This window comes from Pongo pygmaeus, chromosome 1 (genome assembly GCF_028885625.2).
Source record: "Pongo pygmaeus isolate AG05252 chromosome 1, NHGRI_mPonPyg2-v2.0_pri, whole genome shotgun sequence".
In the NCBI taxonomy this organism is placed as follows: Eukaryota; Metazoa; Chordata; class Mammalia; order Primates; family Hominidae; genus Pongo; species Pongo pygmaeus.
In genome coordinates this window covers 166,862,928-166,885,400 of record NC_072373.2, presented here as the reverse complement: position 1 = coordinate 166,885,400, position 22,473 = coordinate 166,862,928, and the positions used below count along the sequence as shown (strand labels likewise).

Sequence of the window (22,473 nt, the reverse complement as noted above, 5' to 3'; positions counted from 1 at the left end):
AGACCCAGATACTGTTAGGGAATGCCTCAGCCATCTTTTAAAGGGCTTTGATCTGATTAAGTTAGGCGCCTCAGGACAAGCTCCCTTTTGATTAATTTAAAATCAACTGAGTAGGGGTTTTACATCTGCAAAATTCTTTCACAGCAGATAAGTGTTCAAATAACTGGGAGATGAGGTGGATGTGGCCTCTCTGTCTTCCAAATCTTATGAGAATTTCCCTTGTAGCCCACCCTAACAAAGGCATACAGGAAGGGAATTCTAGGGACATTAGTTCAGCCTAGCCAAGTTGACAAGTCAAAATCTACAACTGGGAAAAATCAGTTATTGTATTAGGTTATATACTTGTTTTCAGGGCTTTCAGGGGCTATTTCCCATAGTACTAAATGGTTCCAGGCCACTTTGCTTGGTGAGTCTGTCTGCTTTTTCTAGTTCTTTTTCCTCCCACCCATTAGCCATCATTAGGAGAAGCTCTAGTAGCTTCCTGCTCCCTTTCCACCTTGTTCTTTATGATTTACCATGGGCTTGAAAATCAGATAATCAACATTTGTGAAATGAGGGCTAGAGAGACTCTTTTGTGAGTAAAGTTTATGAATGTTTGTGTTACAGATATAGCATTATCTCTTATACTTCATTATGTTTTCTTATTTTGAGTGTTTGACCTTCAACTATGTATCTTTGTATATTTTCTATACATGATATTAAATACTAAAATAACAGAAGCAATATTTAGTTTTATCATGTTTGGTCTATATTATGTGATCGTGTATGAAAGTATATATATATCTATGTGTAGATTTTGTTTAAATGTTATTTCATCTTTAAATTTAATAAATAAAGATATAGTTTGAAATAAACAAGTTGATAAATAATATGATCCTTATATTTAAAAAATATTTCCTTATTTAAGCTAGATTTATACCTCTACAAAGAAGACAAATATTTGATTTTTATTAATTTTTTAGCTTTTGTTTTACGTTTTTGAGCCTGCTTCCTGCATGCATAAAATTAATACTTCAGCCATCTTCCAAAGGATTCAAATTTACACTGGTAAGTTTTTCATTACTTTAGATACTTAATTCTTGCCACAACTGATCTTTTAAAAATTATTTTCATGGTCTGCACAGGATTTACTGGGTTGGGAAACAAGACATTCATTTATTTGGCAGACATTTATTGGATGTTTCCCATACTTAGCTTCTGTGTTAGACACTAAGCTAAGCAATCAATACTCTTTCAGTTAATTCAACTATTTAATTTGTTTCGTATTAGTTAATGAGGGACTACAAAGTAGAAAACAGTGGCAATGAACTTACGTAGCTTAAATAGTTATGCTATCAAACAGATGGTATTAAGTTCTATCAGGTACAAATGAAGTCCTGTGATGGTGTGGGAAAGGGAGATATTATCTCGGGGGGAGATTTTAGAATGCTGTTTAGGGCAAGTGGGATTTGAGCCCAAATTTGAAAGTGGGGCAAGATTAGAACAGCAGGTTATATAGCAGAAGAGAATTTCAAAACAGAAGGAAGAAGTTGAAGGTCCAGAGGTGGGAAAGGACACAGGATATTCTGGGAATAGCTATTAAACAATATAACTTGTGTGAGTTTTGTGTGTATGTATTGAGAGTAGGAGAGGATATAGTGAAAGATAAGGGTAAAAATTGACCAAATTATTGAAGACCTTGAATATCTTGGTTGAAAAGGTTTGGAGTTTGATTTGTGTGCAAGAGAAACTAAAAAATATTTTTGAGAAGGGAGGGGGCAGATCTCTGTTTTAGGAGGATGACTTGTGTCAGTTTGAAGATGTACTAGGTGCATTTTCTATAGTTTAGGGTTTTTCTGAGTAGCTTTACAAAGTCTTCTTGGTTGTGTTTCTATGGCATTTAAAATTTTGTTCCTGTGTGCCATGGTCTATAAAATGACATTTAAAAAATACCTTTTAAACTATCAAGAACATTTAGTTTCTGAAAACAGTAAGTCCTACTGGACTTATGTGAGGCAACATTTACAAATTAGGATTCCAAGTCTGGGACTGCCATGTAAGTACATTGGATAAAACCAAGCCAGAAAAGAACATAACAGTGAAATACTTCAAAAGTGCATCTCATTACCACAATGCAAAAAGGATAGCTTTATGTTCCTCCTTTCTTTTTAATTATCTTTTTATTGATGATTTGTGTTGTTTGATTCTGTGAATGAACTCTGAGCATACCAAGTCATCGGTTGTTAATATTCTATCGGATAGTTAGAACAGAATGGATATGGTGTAATGCTCTGATGTCTTCACTAGGCTTAACCTGAAATATCTTCCAAGCTTGTGATAGATTGTTGTTTTTCTAGGAAATATCATGCTAAATAAATGTACATTTCAAAGATAATGGAATAGAATTTCAGAGTTTGGGTAACTTTAGCAGTGTTAGAGATGATTACTTTTAGGATTATAAGCCAGAAAAAAACATTTTCTTTTTCTTAATTTTCTAATTTTTTTCAGTTTGGTATGTTTTAAAAGAAGCCATTGTGTTAAAACTTTCTAAATGTAAGATTTTTGTTATTTTGTTTTTGTTAATCATGCTTTGAATTCTTATTGTATACTTCTGAGAGTTTTAAGAACATTTCCCATTATAATTATTTTAAAAGTATTTTCCTTTCAATCATGTTTGCCTGAATTATATCTCAATATAAATCTATAATTGAGGTAATTGATAGCATGAATACTGGTATATGTATAGCAGCAAAAGGATTTATATTTAATTTTTCAGGTATTGAGCGCCCTCTCATATGCCAGGTCCTCCTCTAGGTACTGGCATGTAAAGGAATGACAGATGACATCCCTGCTCTCTTACTTGGGGCCTTCCATGCTAGTGGCAGGAGATGGACAATAAACAAAATAAATCCATTAACAAGAAAGCATCTGGGAGTAATGAGTGCTATGAAGAAAGTAGTGTTGGCCAGGCATGGTGGCTCACACCTGTAATCCCAGCACTTTGGGAGGCCGAGGTGGGTGGATCACCTGAGGTCGGGAGTTCAAGACCAGCCTGACCAACATGGAGAAACCCTGTCTCTACTAAAAATACAAAATTAGCCGGGCATGGTGGTGCATGCCTGTAATCCTAGCTACTGGGAGGCTGAGGCAGGAGAATCACTTGAACCTGGGAGGCAGAGGTTGCGGTGAGTGGAGATTGCGCCACTGCACTCCAACCTGGGCAACAAGAGTGAAACTCCATCTCAAAAAAAAGAAAAAAGTAGTGTTATGTGAAAAGAGAGCTGATGGAATGGGGTTAGGGGACACTTAGATTGAGTAAAGGAAACCTTTCTAGAGAAGGTTTCTATAGTTTAGGGTTTTTCTGAGTAGCTTTATTATTAAATATTAAATTTAATATTTATATTATATATAAATATTTATATATTATATTTATATATTTAATATATAAATATAAATATAATTTATTTAATAATATATAAATATTAAATATTAAAATAGTATTTGAGCCAAGAAGTGAATGACCAACCAGAAGGAGCCAATCACACGAAGATCTGGGCCCTGACTTGATAGAATCATATTTTTCCTTAAGGCAGGAACACATATGGCAAAAGGAGAGGAATGAAGTGGCTGCTGTAAAATGAGTGAGGGAGATACAAGAGATAAGTTGGAAGAGAAGGCAGGAACCAGATCTTGTAGGCATTGGGATTTTTTTCTAAGTATAATAGGAAGCTATTGGAGGATTTTAAACAGGAAAATTACATGATCTGATATGGTAACTGTTTGGAGAATGGACTATCAAGAGGCAGGAGTGCTACCAATTAGGAGATTATTGCACTACTACAAAGATGGAGGGTGGCTTAGACCACTCCTCTGCCACCCTTGGCAGAGGGGAATGGAGAGAAGTGGATGGATATTGTATTTAGGAGGTGCTGTAGATAGCATTTGCTGATGGGTTAGATGTGTAGCATGGATAAGATTCAAGGTTTTTGCTTGAGCAACTGGATAGTTATCCATATCTAATTTGCAGAATATAAACTTCTTAAAATAGATAATTTTTATTTAAAACTCTAAATAGCACGTGATTAATTTATAAAACATTAATATATTTTATTGAAGTGCATGTTTTAAAACACCAAAATAGATTTGTTTTGCCGATTTTAGATTCTGACCTTCTTGTCTTTCATGCTTTTAAATTTAAGTTGTCCAAGATTCCAAGGGAGGATGAATGTATGATTGTTGTGTCTGAGGTATTTACTAGTTCTGTTTATTAATAACTGAGTTATAATGAACTTAGATGGTTAAATAAAGCTTTATAATCATTGTTTTTTGAAAAAATATGTCAATTTTTAAATTTGATTAAAATATGCATACTAGTGTTGTTTGTATTTTACTTCTAAATAGAGCTTTAATACACTTTCAACTTTCATTTGAAATGATTTTTATTTAGATTCTATAATTAACTTGATATGCTATTTCACAAGTTGTTATATCTCATTTTCCCCCCTTTTTTCTTAAAGGTTAGCTGTGCACTATCATTCTTTTTATTTTCTTTCCAAGTACATGAAAAATCCATTCTCTTGGTATCACTGTAAGTAGAAACATTTGAAGTATGTGTTTATTATGTGTTTATAATATAACTTTATAATTTACATACAAATATACATTTGAATGCAAAACAAAACTACACAAATGTTATATCTTTGCATCAAATGATTTCATAGTCGTGTTTTTTCCAGAATTTTTGATTTTCTTCATAAAATGTATTTTAAACTGAAAAATTTTAGTAGAATATTATTGACATAATAGTAATTTCTTCCTGTTCCTTCACTTATATTTTCTACATGCTAATAAAAAATATATCCTTCAAAGAGGTTTTCATCATATTGGAGCCTGTTTGTCATCTTTGCTTTTTCATTTCATTCATTTCGACATCTATTCAGTAGCCACCTTCTTTCCATTTACTTCCATGGGGTCTTTTGTATGTTGCCTTCTTTCTCTTTTGTGCCACAAGCTTAGTTTAGATCCTACTGGCAATCTGTAACCAGACTACTTTGTTTTAGAAGCATTAAATTTTTTTCCTGGTGTTCACAGAAAGCAGTGGATGACAGCTGGGAGTATGATATCCTAATATTAAAATCGTATTTGCATAGAACCCTTTGGAATACTGAAATCCTCCTCTAGGTCAATCCCAACGCACTACTGCTCTACCCCTCACCCTGTGTTCACTAGGATCCTGTGGAAGAGACATGTACAGAATGACCAATGACAAATGGCAGGCAGTATTGCTTTTATTAGGTGGAGCTTTGGACTAAAACCTTAGTGCAGAGCTGGGCTGGCCTGTGTGGAAGGCTTCTTGGCTCTAAACAAAACAGTCTCATATCATTGTAGACTGGGAAGACTGGTTAATGCCATCCTCTGAGGCCCAAACCTGAGTTAGAGCTTACCACTATTATATGAAGCTAGGCTGACCCTACACAAATCACTGGTACCAGGGGATGAAACTGTGGAGAGGCATTACTTTCAAACATGTATTAATATATTTCCCCAGAATTTATACTCATAGAAAGGCAGCTCATTCAGGATGTGTAATCTGACCAGATTAGTTCTCAGACACTGAACTTCTAGGGGTTCATTTTCTACAAATGCACCTAGATTATTTGTAACAGTGCATGGCTTTAAGCTATTTTTGGTAAATGGTTTTACAGTTTGCATTAAAAGTTCCTTTTGGGCTGGGCCTGGTGGCTCAAGCCTGTAATCCCAGCACTTTGGGAGGCCGAGGCAGGCGGATCATGAGGTCAGGAGATCAACACCATCCTGGCTAACACGGTGAAACCCTGTCTCTACTAAAAATACAAAAAAATTAGCCGGGCATGGTGGCGGGCACCCGTAATCCCAGCTACTTGGAAGGCTGAGGCAGGAGAATTGCTTGAACCCAGGAGGTGGAGGTTGCAGTGAGCTGAGATTGCACCACTGCACTCCAGCCTGGGCGACAGAGTGAGACTCTGTCTCAAAAATAAATAAATAAATAAATAAATAAATAAATAAAAGTTCCTTTTGACCTGGTCCCAGCTAATCATATCATTAAACAAATATTTCATTCAGTAAATATTTATTGAGTGCCTTCTATTTATCAGGCACTGTTTTGTGCACTTGGGATATATTCCAGACAAAAATCCCTGCCTTCTTAGCTATCATTCTTAAAGATAGACACTTATTAAAAAAAAAAAAGAAGTGAGTGTGTTAGAAGGTAATAAATACCATGATGGAGAAATAAAACAGAGCAAGAGTAATTGGGAGTACTGGAGGATGGGATGCAGGTAGAGGTTGCAATTTTATTTTATTTTATTATTATTATTATTTTTGAGATGGAGTTTTGCTCTTGTTGCCCAAGCTGGAGGGCAATAGCGTGATCTTGGCTCACCACAACTTCCGCCTCCCTAGTTCAAGTGATTCTCCTGCCTCAGTGATCATTAAAAAGTCAGGAAACAACAGATACTGGAGAGGATGTGGAGAAATAGGAATGCTTTTATACTGTTGGTGGGAGTGTATATTAGTTCAACCATTGTGGAAGACAGTGTGGTGATTCCTCAAGGATCTAGAACCAGAAATACCATTTGACCCAGCAATCCCATTACTGAGTATATACCCAAAGGATTATAAATCATTTGACCCAGCAATCCCATTACTGGGTATATACCCAAAGGATTATAAATCATTCTACTGTAAAGACACATGCACACGTATGTTTATTGAGGCACTATTCACAATAGCAAAGACTTGGAACAAACCCAGATGCCCATAAATGATAGACTGGATTAAGAAAATGTGGCACATATACACCATGGAATACTATGCAGCCATAAAGAAGGATGAGTTCATGTCCTTTGCAGGGACACGGATGAAGCTGGAAACCATCATTCTCAGCAAACTAACACAGCAACAGAAAACCAAACACCACATGTTCTCACTCATAAGTGGGAGTTGAACAATCAGAACACATGGAAACAGGGAGGGGAACATCACACACTGGCCTGTTGGGGGGTGGGGGGCTAGGGGAGGGATAGCATTAGGGAGAAATATGTAATGTAGATGACGGGTTGATGGGTGCCGCAAACCACCATGGCACATGTATACCTATGTAACAAACCTGCACGTTCTGCACATGTATCCCAGAACTTAAAGTACATATATATTATAATATATGTATATAATAATATATATACTTTAAGTATAAATATTTATATATATATAAAAGAAGGTGTTTTAAGGAAATGAGGTGGTAAGTTGCATCAGATGCTGCTTATAGGTCAAATAAGATGAGGGCTGAGAATATATTATTTGCCTTAGCAATATGGAAGTCACTGGTGACTTTGGTAGGGCCAGTGTTGGTGGAGCAATGCAGGAAGAAGCCTGATTAGGTAGGGTTAAGAAAAAATGGGCTGGGCACGGTGGCTCATACCTGTAATCCCAGCACTTTGGGAGGCCCAGGTGGGTGGATCATCTGAGGTTGAGAGTTCAAGACCAGCCTGACCAACATGGAGAAACCCCATCTCTACTAAAATTACAAAATTAGCTGGGTGTGGTGATGCATGCCTGTAATCCCAGCTACTCGGGAGGGTGAGGCAGGAGTATCACTTGAACCCAGGAGGTGGAGGTTGCGGTGAGCCAAGATTGCACCATTGCACTCCAGCCTGGGCAATGAGAGCAAAACTCCGTCTCAAAAAACAAAGGAAAAAAGAATAGAAAAAACAAGAGGAGAAGAACTAAAGTCAAGTAGAGATAATGCATTTTTTTTTTTTTTTTTTTTGAGGCAGGGTCTTATTCTGTCACCCATGCTAGAGTGCAGTGGCGTGATCTTGGCTCACTGCAGCCTCTGCCTCCTGGGTTCAAGCGATTCTGCCACCTCAGCCTCCCCAGTAGCTGGGACTACAGACGCACACCACCACGCCCAGCTAATTTTTGTATTTTTTGGAAGAGAGAGGGTTTCACCATGTTGGCCAGGCTGGTCTCGAATTCCTGACCTCAACTGATCCCCCTGCCTTGGCCTCCCAAAGTGCTGGGATTACAGGCATGAGCCACTGCACCTGGCTGATAATTCATTTTTTAAAAGAAATATTTAAAATTATATTTTTAAAATTGTGGTAAAGTACACATGGCATAAATTTTACATTTTGAATTAGTACATTCACACTGTTGTACAAGCATCACCACTATCTACCTCCAGAACATCTTCATCACCGCAAAAGGAAATCCCATACCCAAAGCAGTCCCTCTCCATTTTCCCTTCCCCCAGTCCCTCTAGCCACTAATCTGCTTTCTGCAAATCTCTGTGAATTTGTCTATTCTGAATATTTCATATAAATGGAATCATATTATATGTGGTCTTTTGTGTCTAGCTTCTTAATATTTTCAAGGTTCATCCATGTTGTATCAGAACTGTATTCTTTTTTATGCCTGAATAGTATTGCATTGTATTGATACACTACATTTTGTTCATCATTCATCAGTTGATGGACATTGGGTTGTTTCCACGTTTTGGCTGTTGTGAATAGTGCCACTGTGAATATTCATGTACAAGTTTCTGTTTGAGTCTATACTCAGGAGTAGAATTGCTGAGTCACATGGCAATTCTGTATTTAACTTATTGAGGAACCACCAAACTTTTCCACAGTGGCTGCACCACTTAACAGTCCCACTAATAATATATGAAGGCTTCAATTTCTCCATATCCTTGATAGCACTTGTTATTTTCCATCATTTTGATTATAGCCATGCTAGTGGATATGAGTGGTATCTGATTGTGATTCTGATTTGCATATCCCTAATGACTAATGATATTGAGCATCTCTTTATGTGCTTGTTGGCACAATATGTCTATCTTCTTCAGAGACAAGCCTATTTAAATCCTTTGCCTAATTTTTTTTTTGAGACGGAGTCTCACTCTGTCACCCGGGCTGGAGTGCAATGGCGCAGTCTCAGCTCACTGCAACCTCCGCCTCCCAGGTTCAAGTGATTCTCCTGCCTCAGCCTCCCGAGTAGCTGGGACTACAGGCGCGTGCCACCACACCCGGCTAATTTTTGCATTTTTAGTAGAGGTGGGGTTTCACTGTGTTGGCCAGGCTGGTCTTGAACTCCTGACCTCGTGATCCACCTGCCTCGGCCTCCCAAAGTGCTGGGATTACAGGCGTGAACCACTGTGCTCGGCCGTTTTGCCCAATTTTTAATTGGGTTGTCATTTTTTGAGTTTTAGGAGTTCTTTATGTATCCTGGGTACTAACCTTTATCAGATATATGATTTGCAAATATTTTCTCCCATTCTTTGGGTTGTCTTTTTTACCCTCCTGATAGTGTTCTTTTGATGCACAAAAGTTTTTAATTTTGATGAAGTCTAATTTACCTATCTTGTCTTTCGATTGTACTTTTGGTATATATCTAAGAAACCAGTGCCAAACTCAAAGAAATAAAGATTTACCCTCATTTTCCTTCTAAGAGTTTTATGGATTTAGCTCTTATGTTTATGTCTTTGGTCCATTTTGAGTTAATTTTTTTTTTTTTTTTTTGAGACAGAGCCTTGGTCTGTCACCGAGGTTAGAGTACAGTGGTGCAATCTCCGCTCACTACAACCTCCACCTACTGGGCTCAAGAGATTCTCCTGCCTCAGCCTCCCAAGTAGCTGGGACTATAGTTGCCCGCCACAACAGCTGGCTAATTTTTGTATTTTTAATAGAGATAGGGGTTTAATTATGTTGGCCAGGCTGGTCTCAAACTCCTGACCTCAAGTGATCCGCCTGCCTTGGCCTCCCAAAGTGCTGGGATTACAGGTGTGAGCTACTGCGCCCAGTTGAGTTTTTATATATGGTGTGAGGAAGGTAGACTGTTCTTCAGAGGAGTTTTGTTGAAAAAGGAAGCAGAAAAATAGGGCAATAATTGGTAGAGAAAATGGGGTCAAGATAGATTTGTTTGTTTAAGAGAGGAGCAATAAAGGCAGGGGAACGATCAGCAGAGAAGGAAAGCTGATGGTACAGGATCTCGAGAGGAGGAGCTGCTGGAGCACTGTCATTGGGAAAGGGAGATGGGGTAGGATCTAGAGCACAAATGGAAGAATTGGCATTGGACAGATGTGTGAAGAGTTCCTCTTTAGTAAAAGGGGTGAATAGGCTATATTGGTAGAGATGCTGGGAAGGGAGCAAATGTGATGGTGGACATCTGTGAAAGTTCTCTTTTAACTGCTTCAGTTTTCTTATTGAAGTGAGAGGGAAAGTCATTAGCCAAGAGTGGGTTGAAGCTGTTGGAAGTAGGAGGGAGAAGTGTGAAACATTTTCTAAGGAGAGACAGAGTGTAAACAGATCAGGGAAATATATAGTAATTGCAGGGCACTTGAATATCATGATCATATATTTAAAGTGAGACCAGTTAGTATGGGTAGCTGTTTTTCTCTTGAGCAGTTGTTCAGTATGGTTGGAGGAAGCGCTGGTGGAGAGTTGGGTATTTCCAAGTTTATGGTTTTGTCTGGTTAGGATAACTCCCTTGCTTGAGGGCTTAAGAGTGAATGTATGGGAGTGATTATAATGATTGACCTTAGAATTTAAGGTAGGTAAAAAGGGAAAAGGCCATCGAAATGATGAGGGAAAGTGAAAAGGTGGTAGGAACAATGAATTGAAGATCTTGGTAGGATCAAAAGATTGTTGGAGTTGGAATATCCAAAAGGCAGGAGATAGTGGTGAGAGTCATGGAGGAGGTGCAGTCTAAAGTATGACCGTAAGGGACAGGATTAAAGATGAGATCACTAGAAGAGAGGCGTTCTAGCAAATGAGAGGGAAGATCTATGTATATGTTAAAATTGCCAAGAATTAAGTCAGTTTGTGGAGAGTGATAGTGAGAAAGGAGTTGAAATCTTTGGGTAATGGAGGAAGCGGCCCTGTGATTGGTCAGTATTTACAAGATGGGTAATAATCGGGGATAAAGTGTGATGACAAGAGTTTCAAAGCTGGAGATTATTAGGGTGGAAAGAGGGAAAACTGGCAGGAAAGTAGTGAGGAAGATCAAGGAGGTTACTTCCCACCTCCAGGCCAAGTCACTTGAAGACTGTGGAAACAACAAAAACAGGCACAGTTGAGAGGGCAGAGGGCAGTACTGTCCTCAGAGTAGAGAGCCAGGCATTGTTTCAAACAAGGTGGTAAAGGGAGGGGTTCAGAGAAGAGGTTGAGGATGTAGGGCATTTCACTGTTTGGTGATGAATTTTAAGTACTTTGAGGTTAGGAGCTGAGTTATAATCATCTTTGTATTCCTTTCAGAGCAGTGCTTATATGTAGTAAGTTTTTTTAAGAGACAAGGTCTCACTTAGTCACCCAGGCTAGAGCACAGTGACATGGTCATAGCTCACTGCAGCCTCGGACTCCTGGGCTCAAGTGAGCCTCCCACTTCAGCCTCCCAAGTGACAAATACCCCAGGCGTGCATCACCATGCCAGGCTAATTTTTAAATTTTTTGTAGAGGTGGTGTCTTGCTATATTTTCTAGGCTGGTCTTGAATTCCTGGGCTCAAGTGATCCTCCCACCTTGGCCTCTGAAAGTGCCAGGATTACAATTGTGAGCCCCTGCGCCGGCTGTAATACATTTTTTATCAATGCTTGTGTTTGTTAAATAAATATTGAATGCATAAATGGGAAAGAATTAAACCAGAAAGAGAAAACAGTATTTATCGAGCACCTTCAATGAGCTTGCTATTAATATGCATCCATTCTAAAGCAGTGAAATGGAAAGTCCTCTAGTAATTTCTTTTTTTGAGATGGAGTCTTGCTCTGTTCCCAGGCAGGAGTGCAGTGGCATGATCTCGGCTCACTGCAACCTCCAACTCCCTGGTTCAAACAATTCTCCTGCCTCCGCCTCCTGAGTAGCTGGGATTACAGGCACGCGCCACCGTGTCCAGCTAATTTTTTTTTTTTTTTTTTTGTATTTTTAGTAGAGACGGGGTTTCACCATGTTGGCCAGGATGGTCTCGAACTCCTGACCTCGTGATCCGCCTGTCTCAGCCCCCCAAAGTGCTGGGATTACAGGTGTGAGCCACTGCGCCTGGCCTAGTAATTTCTTTTAGTAGTTTTCAATCAGTTTATAATCCCAGGGTTTAAATCTCATATATTAGTTGACATAGGAAAAAGTCATCCTTCTGGGAAAGGGGGAGAATGCCCAAATCTTTATAGAGCATTTTTTAAAATAAAGAGATTCAAAATAATGATAACAATTATTCAACAACCACCATCATTAGGAAAGTTTATTGTATTTTAAAAAAGTAAACACTAGATGATACCTGCAAAGAGTTCTTTCAACTACTTAAGAATACAGGGTATTATTATTATTTCCATTTCCACTTAAGAAAATAGATTAATCATTTGCTCAAGGTCACACAGTAAATAAAGGGCAAACATGGGGACCAGGACTCAGGGCTTCAAACTAGCAATGCTCCTTCTTTGAGCATTGCCACAATTGAATCCCAAAGGTACTGGAGCAGGAGTTGTGGTAAGGAGGTCACAGGGCTTAGAGCTATGACCCTAAACAACTTTTTTTTTTTTTTTGGAGATGGAGTCTCGCCCTATCGTCTCGCTCTGATGCCCAGGCTGGAGTGCAGTGGCGTGATCTCAGCTCACTGCAACCTCCTCCTCCCGGGTTCAAGCAGTTCTCCTGCTTCAGCCTCCCAAGTAGCTGGGATTACAGGCACGCACCACCAAGCCCAGCTAATTTTTTTTGTATTTTTAGTAGAGATGGGGTTTCACCATGTTGGCCAGGATGGTCTCGAACTCCCGACCTCAAGTGATCTACCAGCCTTGGCCTACCAAAGTACTGGGATTACAGGCCTGAGCCACTGTGCCTGGCCCCTAAACAATTCTTTGATAAAGCCAGTGGTTCCATTTATTGGCATTGTGCTTCCTGTTCCTATACTATTTCCCTTTTTATGTAGCTCTTCCTACTAATTTCTTCCTCCTTTTAATTTTATTATTATCAATTTGTTTTCCTTTATCCTCTTGTCTCTCTTGTCCTCTCCAGTGGCATGATGATCTTGTCTGCCATAACTTTAGTTTTAACTTAGCGGAGTAACATGAAAGAACATAAAGGAGATGTTTGAAAACAATACTGGGAATTCATATTTACCAAGTACTACGAAATATATGACAAAGCCTTCTCAGATTTGTTTATCTGATCCTTTTCTTAAGCTACTTGTTTGTATGATAGAGAAAAAAAGTTCCATTAACGGCATACTGGAAGCAGCAGTTTTCCAATTATTATGAGGAGTTGACACCTCTGTGTCTTGTCTAGGCTAATTTAGTCTGGACTGTTAACAAAATGAATCAGTAGTCCATATGAAGGCCTTCCTGGCTTTTTTTAAGCTACCGCTGAAAATCAGACAGATAAAATGTATTTATATTTTTTACAATTAGGAGTTGAAATTATATTCTGTAATATTAAAATATTTTTTTCTTTACCATTTTAGACCAGTCTGCTTAGTTTTAAGTGAAATTCCTTTTATGTCTACTTGGTTTTTACTTGTGTCAACATTTAGGTAAGTCATACCAATTTCCATATATTTTCAGTATAATTCCTGTAAACTAATTCAAAACTTTTTTATGAAGTGGTTATGGTTTGAATTGATAATTCTCTTTTGATTTTTAAAAATTTTCCTTTACAGTATGCTACCTCTTCTATTGAAGGATGAACTCCTAATGCCCTCTGTTGTGACAACAATGGCATTTTTTATAGCTTGTGTAACTTCCTTTTCAATATTTGAAAAGACTTCTGAAGAAGAACTGCAGTTGAAATCCTTTTCCATTTCTGTGAGGAAATATCTTCCATGTTTTACATTTCTTTCCAGAATTATACAATATTTGGTAAGTTCAATTTAAGAAATGGCACATTTTTCAGCATGTCACTATTTTAAAAAATTATTGAAGTAGTGATTTTCTTTTATAGCTTTTTGAGATATAATTCATATAAATCCACTCGTTTAAAGTATACAACTTAGTGGTTTTAAGTATGTACACAGATTTGTACAACTATGACCGTCATCTAATTTTACATTATTTTTGTCACTCCCAGAAGAAATTCTGTACCCATTAGCATTCATTCCCAATTCTATTCTCACTCCTAACTCCCTTCCTTGGACAGCCAGTTTCTGCCTCTTTAGATTTGCCTACTTTGGACATTGCATATAAATGGAATGTATTAGTCTGTGATAGCTGCAATAACAAAATACAACAGAAATTTATTTTCTTACAGTTCTAGAGACTAAAAGTTCAAGATCAAGATCAAGGTTCTACCATCAGGGTTGGTTTCCGGTGAGGCCTCTCTTCCTGGCTTGTAGAAGGTCTCTGCTTTATGTGTCACACATGGAGAGAGACCTCTGTTGTCTCTTCCTTTTCTTGTAAGGACACCAGTACTATTGGATTACTGCCCCATTCTTATCATCTAATTTAACCTTATTTACCTCCCAAAAGGCTATATCTCCAAATACAGTCACATTGGGGGTTAGGGCTTCAACATATGAATTTTAATTCAGTCCATAACATGGGATAATAAAATTGTGGTCTTTATGACTCGGTTCTTTCACTTAGCGTGTGTGTGTGTGTGTGTGTGTGTGTGTGTGTGTGTGTATTTATTTATTTATTTATTTATTTTTTTGAGACAGAGTCTTGCTCTGTCACTCAGGCTAGAATGCAGTGGCATGATCTTGTCTCACTGCAACCTCTGCCTCCCGGATTCAAGCGATTCTCCTGCCTCAGCCTCCCTAGTAGCTGGAACTACAGGCATGCACTACCATGCCCGGCTAATTTTTGTATTTTTAGTAGAGATGGGATTTCAGTATGTTGGCCAAGCTGGTCTCAAACTCCTGACCTCATGATCTACCTGCCTTGGCCTCCCAAAGTGCTGGGATTACAGGCATGAGCCACCGCGCCCAGCCACTTAGCATATTTTTGAGGTTCATTTGTTATAGCGTATATCAGTACTTTATTCCTTTTTATTACCAAATTATATTCCATTATATGGATATACCACATTTTGTTTATCCATTCATCAATTAATGGACATGAAGTTGTTTCTACTTTTTTAGTGTTATGAATATAATAGTGCTGTTGTGAACATTTGTTTACAAGGTATTGAGTGCACATATGTTTTCATTTCCCTTATGTGTATACCTGGGAGTAGAATTGCTAGATCATATGTTAATTCTATGTTTAACATCTTCAGAAACTGCCAAACTGTTTTCCAAAGTACAGCACAATTCTTCATTCTCACCAGCGATGTGTGAGGGTTCTAATTTCTTCACATCTTTCACAGCATTTGTTGTCTTTTTAATTATAACCATCCTAGTGGGTGTGAGGTGGTATTTCATTGGAGTGCTGACTTGCATTTCCCTAATGACTAATGATGTTGAACATCTTTTCATGCGCTTATCGGCCATTTGTATATCTTCTTTGGAGAAATACCTATTCAAATCCTTTGCCCATTTTAAACTGGGTTGTCTTTTTGAGTTGTAAGAGTTTTTTTAATATATATTCTTGATATGAGTTCCTTACCAGATATTTAACTTGCAAATATCCTCTCCCATTCTGTGTGTTGCCTTTTCACTTTCTTGATAGTATCATTTGCAGCACAAAAGTTTTGATTTTGATAACATCCAGTATATCTATTTTTTTCTTTTGTTGTGCTTTTGGTGTCATATCTAAGAAACCATTGTATAACCAATGGTCACAAATATTTACCCCTGTATTTTCTTCTAAGAGTTTTATAGTTTTTAAATCAATGCGTTTGAGTCGCTTTGAGTTAATATTGTATATGGTGTGAGGTAGGAGTCTGACTTTATTCAGTTATTTCAGTTTCATTGAATTGTCCTGGCACTCTAGTTGAAAATCAGTTGTTCTTACATGTAAGGGTTTATTTCTGGAATCTCAGTTCTGTTCCATTGATCTATATGTCTATCTTTATGCCACTGCCATACTGTCTTGTTTACTGTAGCTTTGTAGTTAGTTTCAAAATTGAAAATGCAAGTCCACTGATTTTGTTCTTTACAAGATTGTTTTATCTATTTTACATCCCTTTATTTTCATATGATTTTTAGAAGTTCATCAGTTTTCTCCCAAAACTCAGCTGAGATTTTGATAGGGACCGAGTTGATTCTGCATATCAATTTGTGGAATATTGCTTTATTTTTTTGAGACAAGGTCTCACTTTGTTGCCCAGATTGGAGTGCAATGGTGTGATCTTGGCTCACTGCAACCTCTGCCTCCCAGGCTCAAGCAATCTTCCCACCTCAGCCTCCTTAATAGCTGGGACTATGGGTGTGTGCCACCACACCTGGCTAATTTTTTTAGAGACGGAGTTTCACCATGAATATTGCCGTCTTAATATTTAGTCTTCCAATGAACAAACACAGGATGTATTTCCATTTATTTAGATATTTAATTTCTTTCAATAATGTTTTGTAGTTTTCAGTGTATAAGTTTTGGACTTCTTTTGTTAAATTTATTCTTAAGTATAACGAATGATCCTAAAGCATAATTCTTTATGATGCTACTGTAAAGGAATTGTTTTCTTAATTTCATTTTCATAATGTTCATTGCTACTATATACAAATATATTTTTGTATATTCAACTTGTATTCTTCGGCATAGGTTTTTAATGGATTTCCTACAGTTTTCAATATACAAGATAATGTAATCTGCAAACCATGAGTTTTACTTCTTTCTTTCTAATGTGGATGACTTTTATCTTTTATTTCTCTTACTTGCCTAATTACCCTAGGACCTATAAGACAGTGTTGAATACAGGTAACAAGAGTGGACATCTTCTCTTTTACTTGATATTAGAGGGAAAGCATCTGGTCTGTCACCATTAACTATGATGTTAACTGTGGGCTTTTTAAAATAGATGTCTTTTATCTGGTTGAGGAAGTTCTCTTCGATTCCTAGTTTACATGTTTTTCTCATGAAAAAATGCTGGATTCTGTCTAATTCTTTTTCTGCATCTTTGGTCATGTGTGTTTTTTTTTCTCCTTTATTCTATTATATGACATTTCGTTGATTGATTTTTGTATGTTACACTAACCTTGAATTCCTAGGATAAATCCTACTGGATCACGGTGTATAATTCTTTTTATCTGCCACTGGCTTCAGTTTGACAGTATTCTGTTGATGATTTTTGCATTTATATTCATAAGAGACACTAACATGTAGTTTTCATGTGACATCTTTGTCTACTCATAAAGTTCATATATTTAAGGCATATCACATTACATTCAAGGCTGTCTAAAATGCTAGATTGCAATGTATTTGAGGTCAAGAACTCTGCATTTTATACATACCATTTGATCTGTAGCATCTATCAGTGCCTGGCAAAGAATAGGTGCTCTGATTTTTGTTTGTTGAATGAATGGATATTCATCTAATTATTATAATGAAAAATTAGAGGCAGCTCAATTGTCCAGTAGTTGAAAAATGATACATGAATAAGTATATAAGCTCCATGGAATATTTGGCAACTACTACAAATGTTATGAAGTTGTTGTTGTTGAGACAGGATCTCACTCTGTTGCCTAGGCGGGAGTGCGGTGGTGCATTTATAACTCACTGCAACCTGGAAATCCTGGGCCCAAGTGATCCTCCTTCCTCAGCCTCCTGAGTAGCTAGGATTATAGGCATGCACCATCATGCTTGCCTAATTTTTATTTTTTATTTTATTCTTTTTGAGATGGAGTTTCACTCTTGTTGCCCAGGCTGGAGTTCAATGGCTTGATCTTGGCTCACTGCAACCTCCACCTCCTGGGTTTATGCAATTCTTCTGCCTCAGCCTCCCGAGTAGCTGGGACTACAGGCACGTGCCACCACACCCCGCCAATTTTTGTATTTTTAATAGAGACGGGGTTTCACCATATTGGCCAGGCTGGTCTCGAACTCCTGACCTCGTGATCCACCCGCCTCAGCCTCCCAAAGTGCTGGGATTACAGGCATGAGCTACTGCACCCAGCCCAACAGGTTATACTTATTTATATTTTTGAGTACTATATAGAGGATTGCCCAAAGTACCCAGATAACAAAGAGAAAAGAATGACTAACTCTATTAGGGGAGTGTAGGGGAAGGTTTCAAAGGAGATATTTTATATTTAGATCTTGTAGGAAGACAAGGCAGGTATTCTCAGGGCAGAGTTGAATGGGTGTCCTGAGGGTTTTGCACTTTAGGTAATGACCATGGAGGATAGGGGTGTGGGAGGTAGGAAGTTAAGAGGTGAACAGGAAAGACAAGGAGAGGATTAACTTTACTCAGGGGTTCAAATGGAAAGTAGATATAAAGTTCATTTTTTGTTAGTATAGGCCCAGATTCCTGAGTGTATGTCAAAGTCTAGCCCTATTGTGATATTCAAAATCTGGTCCAGTAATCTTAAGGTGAGGACCGCTATGGGCTCCCAGATTTATTTGTTCTTTAATAGTTTTTGAGTACTTACTATATGCAAGCATTGTTCTGGAGGCTGAGGATACAGTAGTGACCAAAACTAACAGAAATCCCTGCTCCCATGGAGGTTGCATTCTAGTGGAGAAATCCAGCACCAGCATATGTAAAATATATAGCATGTCAGAGGGTGATAAGTGCTGTGGAGAACAACAAAGCAAGGGAGAAATGGATATGATATGCAGGAGGGATGAATGCAATTTTAAAGTGGCAGGGCTTTCTTGAGCAAAGAACCAAAGGAAGTAAATTGCAGATAATTGAGGGTAGAACATCCTAGAAGAGAAAAACTGCAAATGCAGTGAACATCATGGAGGTCATGGTGATTGGAGCTGGGTGAGGGGAAGAAATAATAGGACCTAAGATTAGAGAGGTAACAGTGTAGTTTCCTATAATGGGACTAGAATCTGACTTACAGTTTTAAAAGGTCCCTATGGTAGCTATGTGGAGAACAGATTGTGGATAATGGAATCCATGAGATGATGGTGCTGTGGACCAGGGTTAGCAGTGGAAGTGGTTAGAAATGGTCAGATTTTTGATATATTTTGAAGGTAGAGCCAACAGAAATTGCTGGGGCTGTGAAAGAGAGGTGTTCAGGATGACTCCAAGGTTTTTGGCATACATAACTGAATGGGTGGGGTTGCCATTTACCGAATTGGAGGAAGCATGTTGAAGGAACTTTGTGTGTGGTGGGGGCAGTCGGGAGTATGAGGAGACCAAGAGTTTTTTACATATTTAGTTTTAGATGCCTATTAGATATCCAAGTAGAGATATTAAGGAGTACCTGGATATGTGAGTCCAGAGTTTAGCACAAGCTTGTCCAATCTGCAACTGAGGATGGCTTTGAATGCAGTGCAATACAAATTCATAAACTTCTTAAAACCTGGAGTTTTTTTGCGATATTTTTTAAAGCTCATCAGCTATCGTTAGTGTTGGTGTATTTTATGTGTGGCCCAAGACAATTCTTCTTTTTCCAGCGTGGCCCAGGGAAGCCAAAAGATTGGACAACCCTGGTTTAGGGGAAAGGGCCAGGCTGGAGACGAAGTTGAGTCTTTACATATAGTTGGTAATTAAAGTCATGCTACTGGATGACTCACTAAGGGTATGAGTATAGATTAATACGAGGAATAGGTACGAAGCCCCAGAATGCAGAGGTAGGGACATGAGGAACCAGCAAAGATGTCTAAGAATTAACTGGGTGAGGTAGGAGAGAACCAGGAGAGTGTGATGTCATGGAAGCCAAGTGAACGAAGTGTTTCAGTGAGAGGGGAGTGACTTCAAATGCGAATGAGAGAATCAAGTAAGGCAGTAAGAACTGACCATTGGATTTAGTGCACTGGAGGTCATTATGGATGTTTGACTATAGCAGTTTCATCGTGATTAGGGTGAAAGCCCAATTGGTATGGGTTCACTAGTGAATGGGATGAAGACTGGACACAGCATGTTTATAGGCAACTGTTTTGGGAAACAAGTGTAAATAGGAGCAGACAAATGGGGTAATAGTTGCAGCAAGAGACGGTTTTTGTTCTGTTTAACACTGACTCAAGATCGTGGTATTATGACATTTCAACCAGTCCCATATTTCTTAAGTTTGAAACTTATTTTAAAGATTTCATTCCAGATGTTTGCACTTCCCACTAAGGTTGCCTCAGGAATTTTTCCTTTAACGACACTGGCAGCCTTTGTTTGTATCTGCTTGTAAGCTTTCTTGGCGCCTATCCTTGCTTTTCCATTTGGAATGATCACTGCATTACTCTCTATTTAGATCGTACCAATACTGTCACAATGTAGCCAGCAGTTAAGGCATCCTTTAGGGTTCTGTGTCCCACCCACTTCATGGAAGTCACTACTGTTTCTCACTGCTTTCTACATTTATTTATACTGCTTTTGTATACCTATGTACTGTGCTAGGGATAAAATGAGTAAGATCTTGCTGGTCTTTGTCTTAAAGGAGCTCACAGTCTAGAGTCACAGTCTGTCCAGTACGGTAGCCACTAGACATATATAGAAATTTAAACTTACTAAATAAAAATTCAGTTCCTCAGTCACAGTAAGTACATTTCAAATGCCCAATAGCCACATGTGGTTAGCAGCTACTATATTGGAGTGCAGACAAAACATTTTCATTACTGCAGGAAGTTCTATTGTATAGCACATTGGCCTAGAGAAGACCACACTAACTGATGACCACACAACTACAATAAATGTGCTAATTATTTTTACTACTCACCTTGGTATTTAAGCCAGTGTGACTTTGTGATTTTATTTAACATTCTCTTAAGTAGATGGAAAACTCTTTGAGGCCAGAGGACCACATTTTCTTTCATGTGCCCTCATGTGCTTTACTCATTGAAAGCATTTAGTGAATATGAAATGTAATTTTCCATTTGCCATGGAAAACTTTTTCACAGATGGGTTCTCAAGATTAGCTTAGAATTTTAAAAATTGATACAGAATAGATGTATATATTTTGGGGGTACATGTGATAATTTGATTCATTTATTCATTCATGTAATGCATGAAGATCAAATCAGGGTAACCGGGCTATTTATTACCTTAAAAATGTCTTTATGCTAGGAACATTCAACTTATTATTTTCTAGCTATTTTAAAATGTACATTAATGTTAACTATATTCAGCCTACTGACCTTCCAAACACTAGGTTTTATTTCTTCTAGCTACCTATACATTTGTACCCATTAGCTTAGAATTTTATATCCTGTTGGGCCCCCAAGGGATGCTATAAATTTAACCCTGACTAGCATTAATATTTGTCCCAGATACCTTTCTTCAGTGCCTTGGTGGTAGGAAGTATAAGACAGGGGTCCTCAGGTTTTGGCTACACATGGGAATCACTTGGAGAGCTTTAAAAAGTACTGAGGCCTGATTTAATTGGTCTGGGGTGTGATGTGGGCATTGAGATTTTAAAAACCCCTCATTAGGATTCTAATAGGAAGTCAAAGTTGAGATACACCAGAATAAATTAGACCTTCAACCCTCAACTTTAATTCTGCTCATTTAATAGCTACAAGTCAATGTTTCCAGTACATTTAAATTTCACCTTTTATACTACTCAGTAATCCTTTTTTTCCTTGCAGTTTCTTATCTCAGTCATCACTATGGTGCTTCTGACGTTGATGACTGTCACACTGGATCCTCCTCAGAAACTACCGGACTTGTTTTCTGTATTGGTGTGTTTTGTATCTTGCTTGAACTTCCTGTTCTTCTTGGTATACTTTAACATTATAATTATGTGGGATTCCAAAGGTGGAAGAAATCAGAAGAAAATCAGCTAGCTGTATTCCTAAACAAATTGTTTCCTAAACAAATGTGAAAATGTGAACAGTGCTGAAAGGTTTTGTGAACTTTTTGCTATGTATAAATGAAATTACCATTTTGAGAACCATGGAACCACAGGAAAGGAAATGGTGAAAAGTCATTGTTGTCTACACAAAATAAATGTATATGGAGACCAAAGACCAAGGGAGGCTTGTCTAAGTACTGCTTGGCCAAAACATGTTGTGGTTTTATTATTCACAGCTATTCAAGTGGGGAAAAAAGAGAAACATGTCCTTAATCCCATTGTTTACTCAGGAAATGCACTTTTTAAATGTCTTGAAAAAACTGAGAAATATTTCTTGACTTTTGCTTTGTCTAAACCTACTTCCTTCATCAGACCATATAGTGAGCTTCATGGGAGAATTGAGCCCCTTCTTTTTAATGGAAATCATCACTAATTTTGGTATTCAAACTTACATTTTAGAATGCAAGTAGTGTGTATTTCACTATTTGGAAGTCATATCTTAGGGGATTAAATTTGTGATAATCTTTTTAATTACTGAGAAGGCAATTTAAACTGCTTGAAGTTTGAATATGCCTTATTACACATGCAAATTTCATTGTTTTAACAAGGCAAATAAACCATAATCTTATTTCCAAGAATGCATATTTTAATACAATTAAAAATGAATTTTCCTGAATTTAAATGTAAGCTTTAAGTGGTTTGA

At 37.8% G+C, this 22,473-nt stretch overlaps 1 protein-coding gene across 2 annotated transcripts in view; it reads left to right on the top strand.

Moving 5' to 3' along the window:
• The window catches only part of ALG6 (ALG6 alpha-1,3-glucosyltransferase), a 69,629-nt gene extending 47,686 nt beyond the window's left edge, over positions 1-21,943 (top strand). Inside the window, exons 11-15 of one of the 2 annotated variants that reach the window (XM_054484404.2) lie at positions 963-1,047; positions 4,497-4,567; positions 13,464-13,532; positions 13,659-13,857; positions 21,565-21,943. In XM_054484404.2, coding sequence (XP_054340379.1) covers positions 963-1,047; positions 4,497-4,567; positions 13,464-13,532; positions 13,659-13,857; positions 21,565-21,762 — 622 coding nt within the window. In that variant the 3' untranslated portion in view covers positions 21,763-21,943. Of the gene's footprint in view, positions 1-962; positions 1,048-4,496; positions 4,568-13,463; positions 13,533-13,658; positions 13,858-14,245; positions 14,563-21,564 lie in introns of those variants that run through there. The other variant, XM_054484405.2, reaches the window with a different exon arrangement.
• The last annotated feature ends 530 nt before the right edge of the window (positions 21,944-22,473 follow it).